This window comes from Centroberyx gerrardi, chromosome 7 (assembly GCF_048128805.1).
Source record: "Centroberyx gerrardi isolate f3 chromosome 7, fCenGer3.hap1.cur.20231027, whole genome shotgun sequence".
In the NCBI taxonomy this organism is placed as follows: Eukaryota; Metazoa; Chordata; class Actinopteri; order Beryciformes; family Berycidae; genus Centroberyx; species Centroberyx gerrardi.
The window spans coordinates 34149919-34162673 of NC_136003.1; the positions used below are offsets into that span (position 1 = coordinate 34149919).

At 44.9% G+C, this 12755-nt stretch overlaps 1 protein-coding gene across 5 annotated transcripts in view; it reads left to right on the forward strand.

The window, feature by feature from the left end:
• cdc27 (cell division cycle 27) overlaps window positions 1–12331 on the forward strand; it is a 34430-nt gene extending 22099 nt beyond the window's left edge. For 4 of the 5 annotated variants that reach the window (XM_078284847.1, XM_078284849.1, XM_078284850.1 and 1 more), the window contains 10 exons: window positions 758–938; window positions 2872–3044; window positions 3645–3797; window positions 6094–6174; window positions 6420–6547; window positions 7919–8036; window positions 8536–8664; window positions 10098–10172; window positions 10979–11108; window positions 11879–12331. In XM_078284847.1, the coding sequence (XP_078140973.1) occupies window positions 758–938; window positions 2872–3044; window positions 3645–3797; window positions 6094–6174; window positions 6420–6547; window positions 7919–8036; window positions 8536–8664; window positions 10098–10172; window positions 10979–11108; window positions 11879–11967 (1257 nt within the window). In that variant the 3' untranslated portion in view covers window positions 11968–12331. The remainder of the gene's footprint in view (window positions 1–757; window positions 939–2871; window positions 3045–3644; window positions 3798–6093; window positions 6175–6419; window positions 6548–7918; window positions 8037–8535; window positions 8665–10097; window positions 10173–10978; window positions 11109–11878) is intronic. The other variant, XM_078284848.1, reaches the window with a different exon arrangement.
• The last annotated feature ends 424 nt before the right edge of the window (window positions 12332–12755 follow it).

The window sequence follows — 12755 nt, forward strand, 5'->3', positions numbered from 1 at the left end:
TCTGTCTCTCTCTGTCTCTGCCTGTCTGTCTCTGCCTGTCTGTCTCTCTATCTCTCTGCCTGTCTGTCTCTCTCTGTCTGCCTGTCTGTCTCTCTGTCTCTGCCTATCTGTCTCTCGCTCTCTGCCTGTCTGTCTCTCTGTCTCTGCCTGTCTGTCTCTGCCTGTCTGTCTTTCGCTCTCTGTCTGTCTGTCTCTCTGTCTCTCTGCCTGTCTGTCTCTCTGTCTCTGCCTGTCTGTCTCTGCCTGTCTGTCTTTCGCTCTCTGTCTGTCTGTCTCTCTGTCTGTCTGTCTCTCTGTCTCTCTGCCTGTCTGTCTCTCTGTCTCTCTGCCTGTCTGTCTCTCGCTCTCTGCCTGTCTGTCTCTCTGTCTCTGCCTGTCTGTCTCTGCCTGTCTGTCTTTCGCTCTCTGTCTGTCTGTCTCTCTGTCTCTCTGCCTGTCTGTCTCTCTGTCTCTGCCTGTCTGTCTCTGCCTGTCTGTCTTTCGCTCTCTGTCTGTCTGTCTCTCTGTCTGTCTGTCTGTCTGTCTCTCTGTCTGTCTGTCTCTCTGTCTCTCTGCCTGTCTGTCTCTCTGTCTCTCTGCCTGTCTGTCTCTCACTCTCTGCCTGTCTGTCTCTCTGTCTCTGCCTGTCTGACTCTCTGTCTCTCTGCCTGTCTGTCTCTCTGTCTCTCTGCCTGTCTGTCTCTCACTCTCTGCCTGTCTGTCTCTCTGTCTCTGCCTGTCTGACTCTCTGTCTCTCTGCCTGTCTGTCTCTCTGTAGGAGAACAGTAAGAAGTTGAAGATGAAGTTTCCTACAAAGATTCCCAACAGGAAAACTAAATGTAAATCAGCCAAGACTTCAAACAGCAGCAACCTGAACGAGAGTCTGGACATCCTGAGACTGGATCCCAGTGTTCCCAGTATAGTGGACAAGACGCCGCAGTACCAGAGAGCTGCTGCAGGTAATGCTGATAGTACTACTGATACTACTACTCATACTACTGATACTGATACTGATATTACTACTATAATAATACTAATACAACTAATAATAATGTTAAGAATAATAATAATAATAAACTTTATTTATATAAAGTAAAGAGTAAAAGTAGGATTAAAAGGTAGTAAAAGTAAGTAAGGTAGTAAAAGTAATAAAAATAATAAAGGAAGAGAATAAAACAAGGATAAAAGAGAAAATAAAATTATAAAATCATGATATAAAGTAATAAAAGAGAAGGAATAACAGCCACACTATGAAAAAGCCTTTACATAAAAGTAAGTTTTAAGGAGAGACTTAAAAGATGATGCTGATTTTGCAGCCTGAGATCCTCAGGCAGGGAATTCCACAATCGAGGGGTCCTGACAGGAGAAGCCCGGTCACCTTTTGTGACGAAGCGGGACTTTAAACCGGGAGGGCCAAACCTGAGGATCGCAGGCTGCGTTCAGGCACATAGGGGGCTAGTAAGTCAAAGATGTAGCTTGGAGCCAGGTCCTCCATTGCTTTGAACGTTATCAGCAAAATCTTAAAATCTATTCTAAATCTGACGGGCAACCAGTGAAGCGAGGCAAGGATGGGAGTGATATGGTCTCGTCTTTTAGAGTTGGTTAAGAGCCTAGCTGCTGCATTTTGTATTAACTGGAGGCGAGAGATGGCTTTCTGAGTAATCCCAGAGTAAAGGGCAGTACAATAGTCTAGCTGAGATTAAATAAAGGCGTGGATGACCTTTTCAGGGTCTGAGTATGATAAAAATGATCTAATTTTAGCAATGTTCCTCAGCTAAAGAAAACATGATTGCACAACTCCTGTCACTTGGCCATCAAAAGAGAGGTCAGAATAGAAAATCACTCCCAAATTATTGGCGGCATGCCTAACATTGGTGCATAAACATCCAAGATGACTGAAAGAAACTGATAGAATTTGGGGGGGGCAATTAAAATGATCTCAGATTTAGGATCATTAAACTGGAACAAATTCTGTGTCATCCAGCATTTAATGTCATTGAGACAAGCCTTAATATTGGATGAATTACCTGCTTCACCAGGTTTAAGTGGGACATAGAGCTGGGTGTCATCTGCATGGCAGTGGACCTGGATACTATGATGACGAATAATTTTACCTAGAGGACGCATGTAAATTGAAAATAATAGAGGACCTACTACTGCTGCTGCTACTACTACTGGTACTACTACTACTACTGGTAGTACTACTACTACTACTACAACTGGTACTACTACTACTACTACGGCTGCTACTACTACTGCTGCTGCTACTACTGGTACTACTACTACTGCTACTACTACTAGTACTACTATTGCTACTGCTACTACTGCTACTACTACTGCTATAATACTACATACATCCTCAGACTGGTCCCCAGTATACTCAGTATACTAGATACTAGAGTACCACAGAGTACAGACGTACTAGGTAAGTCACAGTGATATTAAGAAATCAGACAAAACGATAACCTGGCTTGAGAAATAGAATACACAACACGTTATATTAGTATAGAATATTAAAATCAGATTATTATTAAATTGAGATCATTTAAATGACAGGTTTTTGTTCAAGTGAAGTTATTAGGATGAGATTTTATTTTATTTTCCCTGACAGTTTCCCACTTTTCCCACGTTTATTACTGCTGTTTGAAGTGAGACTGAAACATATTTAACTCTGTGATCGTCTGTTTTGGTCTGAGTAGGCTAATACCTTACTCTGCTGCACTTTGACTGTGATGACTGAGATGCTGATCAGATCTCCGTCTGACATGGACTGAGCTTTAGAAACAACTCCACATCTGACCTGATGGTGGAAACTGTGCTGACAGTGTTCAGCTACCACTGTTGTTCACTCTGTGTGTGTGTGTGTGTGTGTGTGTGTGTGTGTGTGTGCAGACGGTGTGATGGCGTTGCTACGGGAACTGGGCCGCGGTTACCAGGCGCTGTGCTCATACAACTGCAGAGAAGCCGTCAGCATCCTGAGCTCACTGCCCCCCCAACACTACAACACCGGCTGGGTGCTCACACACATCGGCAGGGCCTACTTCGAACTGGCTGAGTACACACAGGTAACACACACACACACACACACACACACATCAGCAGAGCTTACTTTGATCTTTTCACTTGAATGGATTTGAGCCTTGAGGTATTTCTCCTACTCTTAGCTGACATTGACTTAAAGGATAATTTATGTCTTTTTCAGCTTGGGTTTTTCCATGATGACGGTTGATTGTGTTGAAAATTTCACTTACTTTACTGTAGAGCTTTACAGGCAACGCTGCTGTCCAACACACACACACACACACACACACACACACACACACACACAGGGCCAAAGTAAGGTGTAACTGCTGAACCCAAAAGTCAATATGAGCATCAGTCCAGACTTCATTTTGTTAGGCTAGGCTTTCCAACATGAGGAGCTGGCTGTCAGATGTATCGTCTCCTCTCCCCATCAAACCGTACGGAGCAACAGTTAACATCAAAATGGTTGCTGTGGTTGGTTTGTTCTCCGAACGCTCCACACCGCAGTTCTCCTGGACCCGGGCCAAGACATTTTCAGGTGTTTGGTGCGGTTTGACATGTGACCTCTGACCACCAAACTGTCAGTGAAAAGTCCCGGTGAATATTACTGGGTTCAGTACTAATGATATATTTGTCTGCAGGCGGAGCGTATGTTCAGCGAGGTGCGTCGTATCGAGTCCTACAGAGTTGAAGGAATGGAGATCTATTCCACCACTCTGTGGCATCTGCAGAAAGACGTGGCGCTGTCCGCTCTGTCCAAAGACCTGACCGACATGGACAAGAACTGTCCTGAGGTAAGAACCAAAACCTCAATTCTGACGTCAGCAACAAGGAAATGGCTGTTGTCCAGTGACGGAGTTTGATGGTATTACATGAATCTGTTCAGAAGTTATATGCCCTTTAGTGAGAAGCACCGCCCCCCTTTGAAAAGTGATTCAGTTCTTCCTTGCCCATGGCCAAACTTTCCACAAAGTTTGGTGTAAATCCATTCATAACTTTGTGAGAAATCCTGCTAACAGAGGGGATGCACATTTTAAAATGTCTTTTAAAATCTTGATCAGTTTGCACTGTTAACGATCAAATATCGATATTCATTAGGCCCAAATATGTTACAACCCAGATTAGGTCTGTGGCCCAGAGAGGACGCGCTCTGACGGGACCGAGGTCCCAGAGAAGACGCGCTCTGACGGGACCGAGGTCCCAGAGTGGACGCGCTCTGACGGGAGAGAGGTCCCAGAGAAGACACGCTCTGACGGGACAGAGGTCCCAGAGTGGACGCGCTCTGACAGGACAGAGGTCCCAGAGAAGACGCGCTCTGACGGGACAGAGGTCCCAGAGTGGACGCGCTCTGACGGGACAGAGGTCCCAGAGAAGACGCGCTCTGACGGGAGAGAGGTCCCAGAGAAGACACGCTCTGACGGGACAGAGGTCCCAGAGTGGACGCGCTCTGACAGGACAGAGGTCCCAGAGAAGACGCGCTCTGACGGGACAGAGGTCCCAGAGTGGACGCGCTCTGACAGGACAGAGGTCCCAGAGAAGACGCGCTCTGACGGGACAGAGGTCTCAGAGTGGACGCGCTCTGACAGGACAGAGGTCCCAGAGAAGACGCGCTCTGACGGGACAGAGGTCTCAGAGTGGACGCGCTCTGACAGGACAGAGGTCCCAGAGAAGACGCGCTCTGACGGGACCAAGGTCCCAGAGAGAACACACTCTGACGGGAGAGAGGTCCCGGGATGCAGAGGCACCGCTGCATTAGTTTTGTCTGCCTGGGAATCCTACTTGGTTGGATAAAACAGGAAACACAGCCAACAACATGAAGCATTTCCATCACAGAAGTCATGTTGTGATTGCAGTTTCCTTTTATAAATATCAATCAACTTGAAATTGTGCGCACGTGAACGAGCATTTACTCCCACCCTGTTTACTCCCACAATTAGCCATAAATGGTTAATGAAACGCCCTTCATGAATATTGATATGCATGTAAATGTACTTGTCATTCCATTCTCTTTGTATGAGAAAATGGCGAAGTCGTAGCGCAAGACGAAAAATTTCACAGATTGTGAAATTGAAATGCTTGTTGGGAGGTCGAGGCAACGCCAGAAGTATGTCCTTAGTTCGGGTATCCCCAAAAAAACAATTTTTTTAAAAGCGCAGTGTCAGTGCCACCGGCGGGGTGAGGAGCTCTCTGACTCGACCGACTCTCTCCTCGATAACGGGGGAAACCCGAATTAGTGGCATTATGCCAGAATAAAAGGGTGACACCGATATGACATCAGAGCGAGATGAGACTGCAGGCAGGTATATCCTAAATGTACCTTTTCTTTTTTGAAAGAGTGAACGTAACTACGCATTCAACATTTCACACTCTTATTTGACTAATAAGACCCATAACAGACTTAGGAATAGACTTGACAAGTGTGTAATTCTCATGTTCTGACTCGGGGTATCAGACGATCGGCAAATAAATGATTAAGGTCTGGATGTTCCTCTGGGATATTATTATGATTACAGGTCTGTAATTTGATCCTATGGCATAAAGAGCCGATTGAAAGCGTCATAATAACATTTTACTTGATTTCACTGCTTGGTCATCAGAGTCTCCATTTCCCAGCGTGTCCAAAATGTGCGTACGGATGGGTCAAAGGTGCGACTTTCTCACGTCACGTTTATTTTTTATAAATCCCGAAATGTGCGTGGAAAGTGGCGTGCGCAAAGTTTGAGCCTGGTGTTGTGCGTACATCGTTTATACATGAGGCCCGGGTGCAGTGTTTAGTGTCCACTCAGCCTGCATGGCACACGGTTCAGTGCTGCTGCTATACAACATGATGACTTAACACTGTAGAAAAACTACAACTATATCCTCCAGAGACCAGCAGTGTTTCCGCAGTGCAGGAGTAAACCTTTAGCTCCGCCTCCATGGGTTCCACTGAACCTCTCTCTCTCTGTCTGTCTGTCTCTCTCTGTCTGTCTGTCTCTGTCTGTCTGTCTGTCTCTCTCTGTCTGTCTGTCTGTCTGTCTGTCTGTCTCTCTCTGTCTGTCTGTCTGTCTGTCTGTCTGTCTGTCTGTCTGTCTGTCTGTCTGTCTCTAGGCATGGTGTGTAGCAGGAAACTGTTTCAGCCTGCAGAGGGAACACGACATTGCCATTAAGTTCTTCCAGAGAGCCATCCAGGTAAACTGCTGTTACCATGGTAACTGTTACCATAGTTCTTCACATCCCCCTCCACTATAGTAACTACATTATAGTTATGTTAAGTAGTTGGAAATATAATTACTGTAGTGTAAACACTAGTACTACTGGAGTATACTGGACATACAGTATCAGTAATGTAGAGCAGTGTTTCACCTCTTTCTCTCTCTCTCTCTCTCTCTCTCTCTCTGTCTCTCTCTCTGTCTCTCTCTCTGTCTCTCTCCCAGGTGGATCCAGGTTTTGCCTATGCCTATACTCTGTTGGGTCATGAGTTTGTTCTGACGGAGGAGTTGGACCGAGCGTTGGCCTGCTTCCGCAACGCGATCAGAGTCAACACCAGACACTACAACGCATGGTAGAATATACTGTATATTTACACATAGATACTACAGCGCATGGTAGAATATACTGTATATTTACATAGATACTACAACGCATGGTAGAATATACTGTATATTTACATAGATACTACAGCGCATGGTAGAATATACTGTATATTTACACATAGATACTACAGCGCATGGTAGAATATACTGTATATTTACACATAGATACTACAACGCATGGTAGAATATACTGTATATTTACACCAAAGATGTCAACATGTATTTGGACTACCTGTCAGAAGTTTTAGGGCCCAGCTTGCTCTCTGTTGTCTTCTGGTTGTGTCCCTGGTTACTTTGACAGCCGATATCCGTCCATCTGCTCTCAGTAACTACTGACCCGTTTCAGAAGCTTGTATCAGATCAACTCCTGTTTGGAAATGTGGTTCCCGTCAGCAGCACAGCACTGAAACTGTCCATCAGGGTGGTAATGATATCTGATGAATGCTGGGGTAGCTTGCTTTAAAAATGTATTCCATCATATGTTCTGATTATGATGTATATCTGTCATTTTCAGATTATTTTGCCATATCTGAGGTATAAAATACTGTCAAGCTTCCAGTAATGTAGCTCAACAGAAGAGAGCAGCAGGCTGTTTATTAGAGACGGGCCTTTATTTCTTCTGGCAGGTCCACAGGACCCGGTATGCCTAAAAGTTTTCTCCTTTCTGCCATATCTCCAGCTTATATTTCACAGCCTAATATTTCACAAGAAACAAATTCGTCTCAGCAAACTCAACAAAAAGCTCCCCTACATTTAAATCAAAAAATATATATCTGTGGATTGATCAGGCGCTGGTGCTTCATCCAATCAGTGCGTGCCATTTATTGTGCGATTGCATGGCAATATTATTTATTTTCGTTATGGACTGATGGAAATGCAACAGGTGAACTGTTTACAATACATTTGAACAACGAAGAAAAATGAAAAAAATAAACTTTGTAGACAGACTAATTTAGACCCAGGCTGCTGTCTTCCTTACACACAGCTGGACAGTAACTCCAGTCAGCAAAGTCTGCACTCTAACAAGGTGATGCTGCGCCTGCGAGTATAATACAATAACAGTTGCTAAGCAACCAAGTTTCTCTAAGGCAAAGCGCGTGAATTTAGAAAGCATTTCATATGTTCTGCGGTCCGAGGGAGAAATGCTCATTACTCCTAAATGTTTGATAGATGATAAATTAAACCTTCAGGAAAAGTCATGGAATGATGGGGTCATATTTTGAGTGAGATGAAATTTCATGCATTAGAAAATTAAAACCAAATATATATTTATACACAGTACAGCACCATTCAAGTTAACACCAGACCTACAACATGAAATATTCTGCTGTATGTTGCAGGTACGGTCTGGGGATGATTTACTACAAGCAGGAGAAGTTCAACCTGGCAGAAATCCACTTCAAGAAAGCGCTGAGCATCAACCCTCAGAGCTCCGTCCTGCTCTGTCACATTGGAGTGGTACGTTAGCATGTAGCATTTTCCATTAGTAATGACTCATATGTTAGCATTAGCATCAACCCTCAGAGCTCCGTCCTGCTCTGTCACATTGGAGTGGTACGTTAGCATGTAGCATTTTCCATTAGTAATGACTCATATGTTAGCATTAGCATCAACCCTCAGAGCTCCGTCCTGCTCTGTCACATCGGAGTGGTACGTTAGCATGTAGCATTTTCCATTAGTAATGACTCATATGTCAGCAGTAGCATCAGTCCTCGGGGTGGCATGTTGGCATTTAACTGCATCTATTTACTGGTGTGTTAGCATTAGCATCAAACCTCAATTCTGTCTTTCTCTGTCACAGCAAAGTAGTAATTGTGGTTAGTAATGCCTGGTGTGTAATGTTACTTAATATTAATACTATTATAGTGTGTGTTACATTGTGTGTGTGTGTGTGTGTGTGTGTGTGTGTGTGGCTGTATATTACTATGTTAATTACTGTTAATGAATGTGTGTGTAGGTGCAACATGCGTTGAAGAAGTCGGATGCGGCTCTGGAGACTCTGAACAGAGCGATCGGAATCGACCCCAAAAACCCTCTGTGCAAATTCCACCGCGCATCCATCCTGTTCGCTAACGACAAGTACAAGGTAATTAATGCTAATTCAAATTAACATCCATCCTGCTCGCTAACGACAAGTACAAGGTAATTAATACTAATTCAAATTAACATCCATCCTGCTCGCTAACGTCAAATTCAAGGCAGTTAATAGTAATTAACATTAAAAGTACAGGATAAGTAATGCTAATTAACGTTAAGCTCCATCCAGTTTGCCATTGTCAATTGTATGGTAATTAACAAAAATTAATATTAATAAGTACAAGGTAATTAACAATAATATTTGTCCCATTCACTAATAACAGATACCTAGTCTTTTAATGTTCCGGTTTATGTCTTTGCACTTTGAGCTTCAAACCATGTATGGCAGGTGCTGTACAAATACTTAATTATTGTTATCATTATTATTATTATTAATTAATATTAAATGATATTGATAAAAAGTACAAAGTAATTAAAATGAATTATCATTAATACGTATCCCTCAAGAACAAACCAGGCCAACCCAACTAACCCCAAACTACCAACCCCACCCAACTAACCCCAAACTACCAACCCCACCCAACTACCAACCCCACCCAACTACCAACCCCACCCAACTAACCCCAAACTACCAACCCTACCCAACTAACCCCAAACTACCAACCCCACCCAACTAACCCCAAACTACCAACCCCACCCAACTAACCCCAAACTACCAACCCCACCCAACTAACCCCAAACTACCAACCCTACCCAACTAACCCCAAACTACCAACCCCACCCAACTAACCCCAAACTACCAACCCCACCCAACTAACCCCAAACTACCAACCCCACCCAACTAACCCCAAACTACCAACCCTACCCAACTAACCCCAAACTACCAACCCCACCCAACTAACCCCAAACTACCAACCCTACCCAACTAACACAAAACTACCAACCCTACCCAACTAACACAAAACTACTAACCCCAAACCAGCCCAATTTACATGTATCAACCCAAACTAACCCAACTACCCCAATCCAACCTACATGAACCAAACCAACTCCATCCATCTAACCCCACTCAACCTACATGAGCCAACCCAAACTAACCCAACCGAGCCAACCCAAACTAACCCAACCAAACCAACCCAACCTATATGAGCCAACCCAACCCAAATTACCTGAACCAACCTAACTCCACCCAACCAACCAACCCAACCCAACTCTCCAACCCAACCCAACTAACCCACAGGAACCAAACCAACTAACCCACCCACCCACCTAACCCAGGTGTGTATCAGGTGGAGTCCAGTCCTTCAAACAGGAAACTGAGCCATCAAATCACCAGAGAGGGAGGGACATTCAGTCACATATTACTGAACTGACCTATATACTGTACAGGTACCAGACTACTGACCTGTCTGTTGTCCTATCCACCTGTCTCTTGTCTGTCCACCTGTCTGTTGCTCTTTCCACCTGTCTGTCTGTATCCAGGCTGCTCTCCAGGAGTTGGAGGAGTTAAAGCAGATCGTCCCCAAAGAGTCTCTGGTTTACTTCCTGATCGGCAAGGTACCGATAACCTTTAACCTCTAGCCTTTAAACGTCCAGTGCAGGGATTTGATTCAGTCAGGAAATGTGATTAGTCTTTTTTTTTTTTCAGTTTTCATTATATTCCGGCACCATGTACATGGTATGTGGGGCAGTATGTTGTCATGGTGCGTCTGGCTGGCTGTCTGTCTGGTGCTCAGTTCACATTCCTGTGAACAGTTCATCTAATTAGTTATAACTGTTATAAGAGACACCAGTTAAACCTGTGGAGAGACCAGTGGAACCTATGGAGATACCAGTTACACTTGTGGAGATACCAGTTAAACCTATGGAGATACCAGTTAAACCTGTGGAGATACCAGTTACACCTGTGGAGAGACCAGTTAAACCAGTAGACACCAGTTAAACGTGGAGATACCAGTTAAAATAATACAAGCTTCCTCAGACAGTAGAATGTCTTCACTCTGCTCGGCCCTCATGTTCAATCAGTGTTGAGCAGTTAAACACATCTCCGATTACAAAGTGTTATTGTTCACAAATAACATTACAAACTTTTAAGTTTCACTTTCGTTTTTGTGACTGACCTTGATAGCACTCTAAGTAGAGACCGCCCTCTAGTGGCGGAAAGCGGTCAACGCTGTGACAACTCTTTAGTCTTTACACCAGGAGGTACACTGCATTGATTCTCTTTAGCCTTTAACCTCTGACCCAGACAGCCTGGGGTTTCTCAGTAGAAATCAACTGTTCAAATCACATCTTTATCCCTCTGCTTCTCCACCCCCTCTGTACCTGTCTGTCTCCCTGCCTACCTGTCTGTCTCTCTGCAGGTCTATAAGAAGCTGGGGCAGACCCATCTGGCTCTGATGAACTTCAGCTGGGCGATGGACCTCGACCCCAAAGGAGCCAACAACCAGATCAAAGAAGCCATAGACAAGAGATACCTGCCAGAGGATGAAGGTATGGAGGGAGACAGGTAGAGAGACAGACAGGCAGTGAGACAGACAAGAGATACCTGCCAGAGGATGAAGGTATGGAGGGAGACAGGTAGAGAGACAGACAGGCAGTGAGACAGACAAGAGATACCTGCCAGAGGATGAAGGTATGCAGGGAGACAGGTAGAGAGACAGACAGGAGATACCTGCAAGAGGACGAAGGTATGGAGGGAGACTGGTAGAGAGACAGACAGGCAGAGACAGACAAGAGATACCTGCCAGAAGATGAAGGTATGGAGGGAGACTGGTAGAGAGACAGACAGGCAGAGACAGACAAGAGATACCTGCCAGAAGATGAAGGTATGGAGGGAGACGGGTAGAGAGACAGACGGGCAGAGAGACAGACAGGAGATACCTGCCAGAGAATGAATGTATGGAGGGAGACGGGTAGAGACAGACAGGCAAAGAGACAAGTAGACAGAGGTTTAATCCCTTCACCACACTGAACACACTTCTCTATCTCTCTCTGCCTGTCTCTCTCTCTCTCTTTCTCTATCTCTCTCTGCCTGTCTCTCTCTCTCTCTCTTTCTCTCTCTCTCTGCCTGTCTCTCTCTCTGCCTTTCTTTCTCTCTCTCTGCCTGTCTCTCTCTCTCTCTCGCTCTCTCTCTCTCTCGCTCTCTCTCTTTCTCTCTCTCTCTCTGCCTGTCTCTCTCTCTGCCTGTCTGTCTCTCTCTCTGCCTGTCTCTCTCTCTCTCTCTGCTTGTCTCTCTCTCTGCCTGTCTGTCTCTCTCCCAGCAGCAGAGGTGGAAGACAGTCAGGAGAGCAGTATGACGGACGCAGACGACACCCAGTTACAGACGGCTGAGAGCGATGATGTCCTCTAGCCCCGCCCCCTCCTCTAGCCACCCCACCCCCACCCCCTGCTCTAGCCAACCACAGCCTTCTCTCTAAGCCCCGCCCCCTGATGTGACTTCCTGGAAGGATATTGTTGCCAGGCAACATTCTGACAGGAAGTAGCTGAGGTGTGATGTCTTTTTTTCCTTCTTGCTGGACCTTCAGTTTAGCTCCGCCCCTGGCCTTCCACCCTGTTCCACGATTGGCTGACGAAGAGGAGAAACGACAGACTGCTGCTGGTCCTGTAGCCCCGCCCCCTTCCTCTCATCCAGCTTCTCCTTCTGACAGCAGTTGGTTTTTTATGTTCTTTTTATCATCGTTAAGGTAATGAATCAATAAAACATATAAACCCCGCCCACTGCTTCTTCTTCTGTGTTTTCTGCTGTCAGCAGGTTGTTTTGTCCTTAATGTTTCGGACATTAAGGAGTTGGGGTTGGGTTTATTATATGCTTAATCAGATTGGTTATTGATTATTCACGTTTAATGAAGTAACTGAACATCAGACGTCTTTGGCAAGCTTCATCCTGCAGTTTGTATTTAATTTTTTCTCCTGAGGTCCAGCTCAGATGAACAGCAATATTCCACTTGGTTTTAACATGGAGGTTATTTGTCTCTTGTCTGCCATGAAAACCAGAATATAATCTACTGACCAGGATCAGATCAGCTGGACCAGTTTGTAGCGTTCAGATTTTTTCTTCCCATTCTTTTGAATGGAAACTGACATTGAACACGTTGGTGAACAGATTCAACCACAGATCCTGCTGCTGTGATTTCCAGC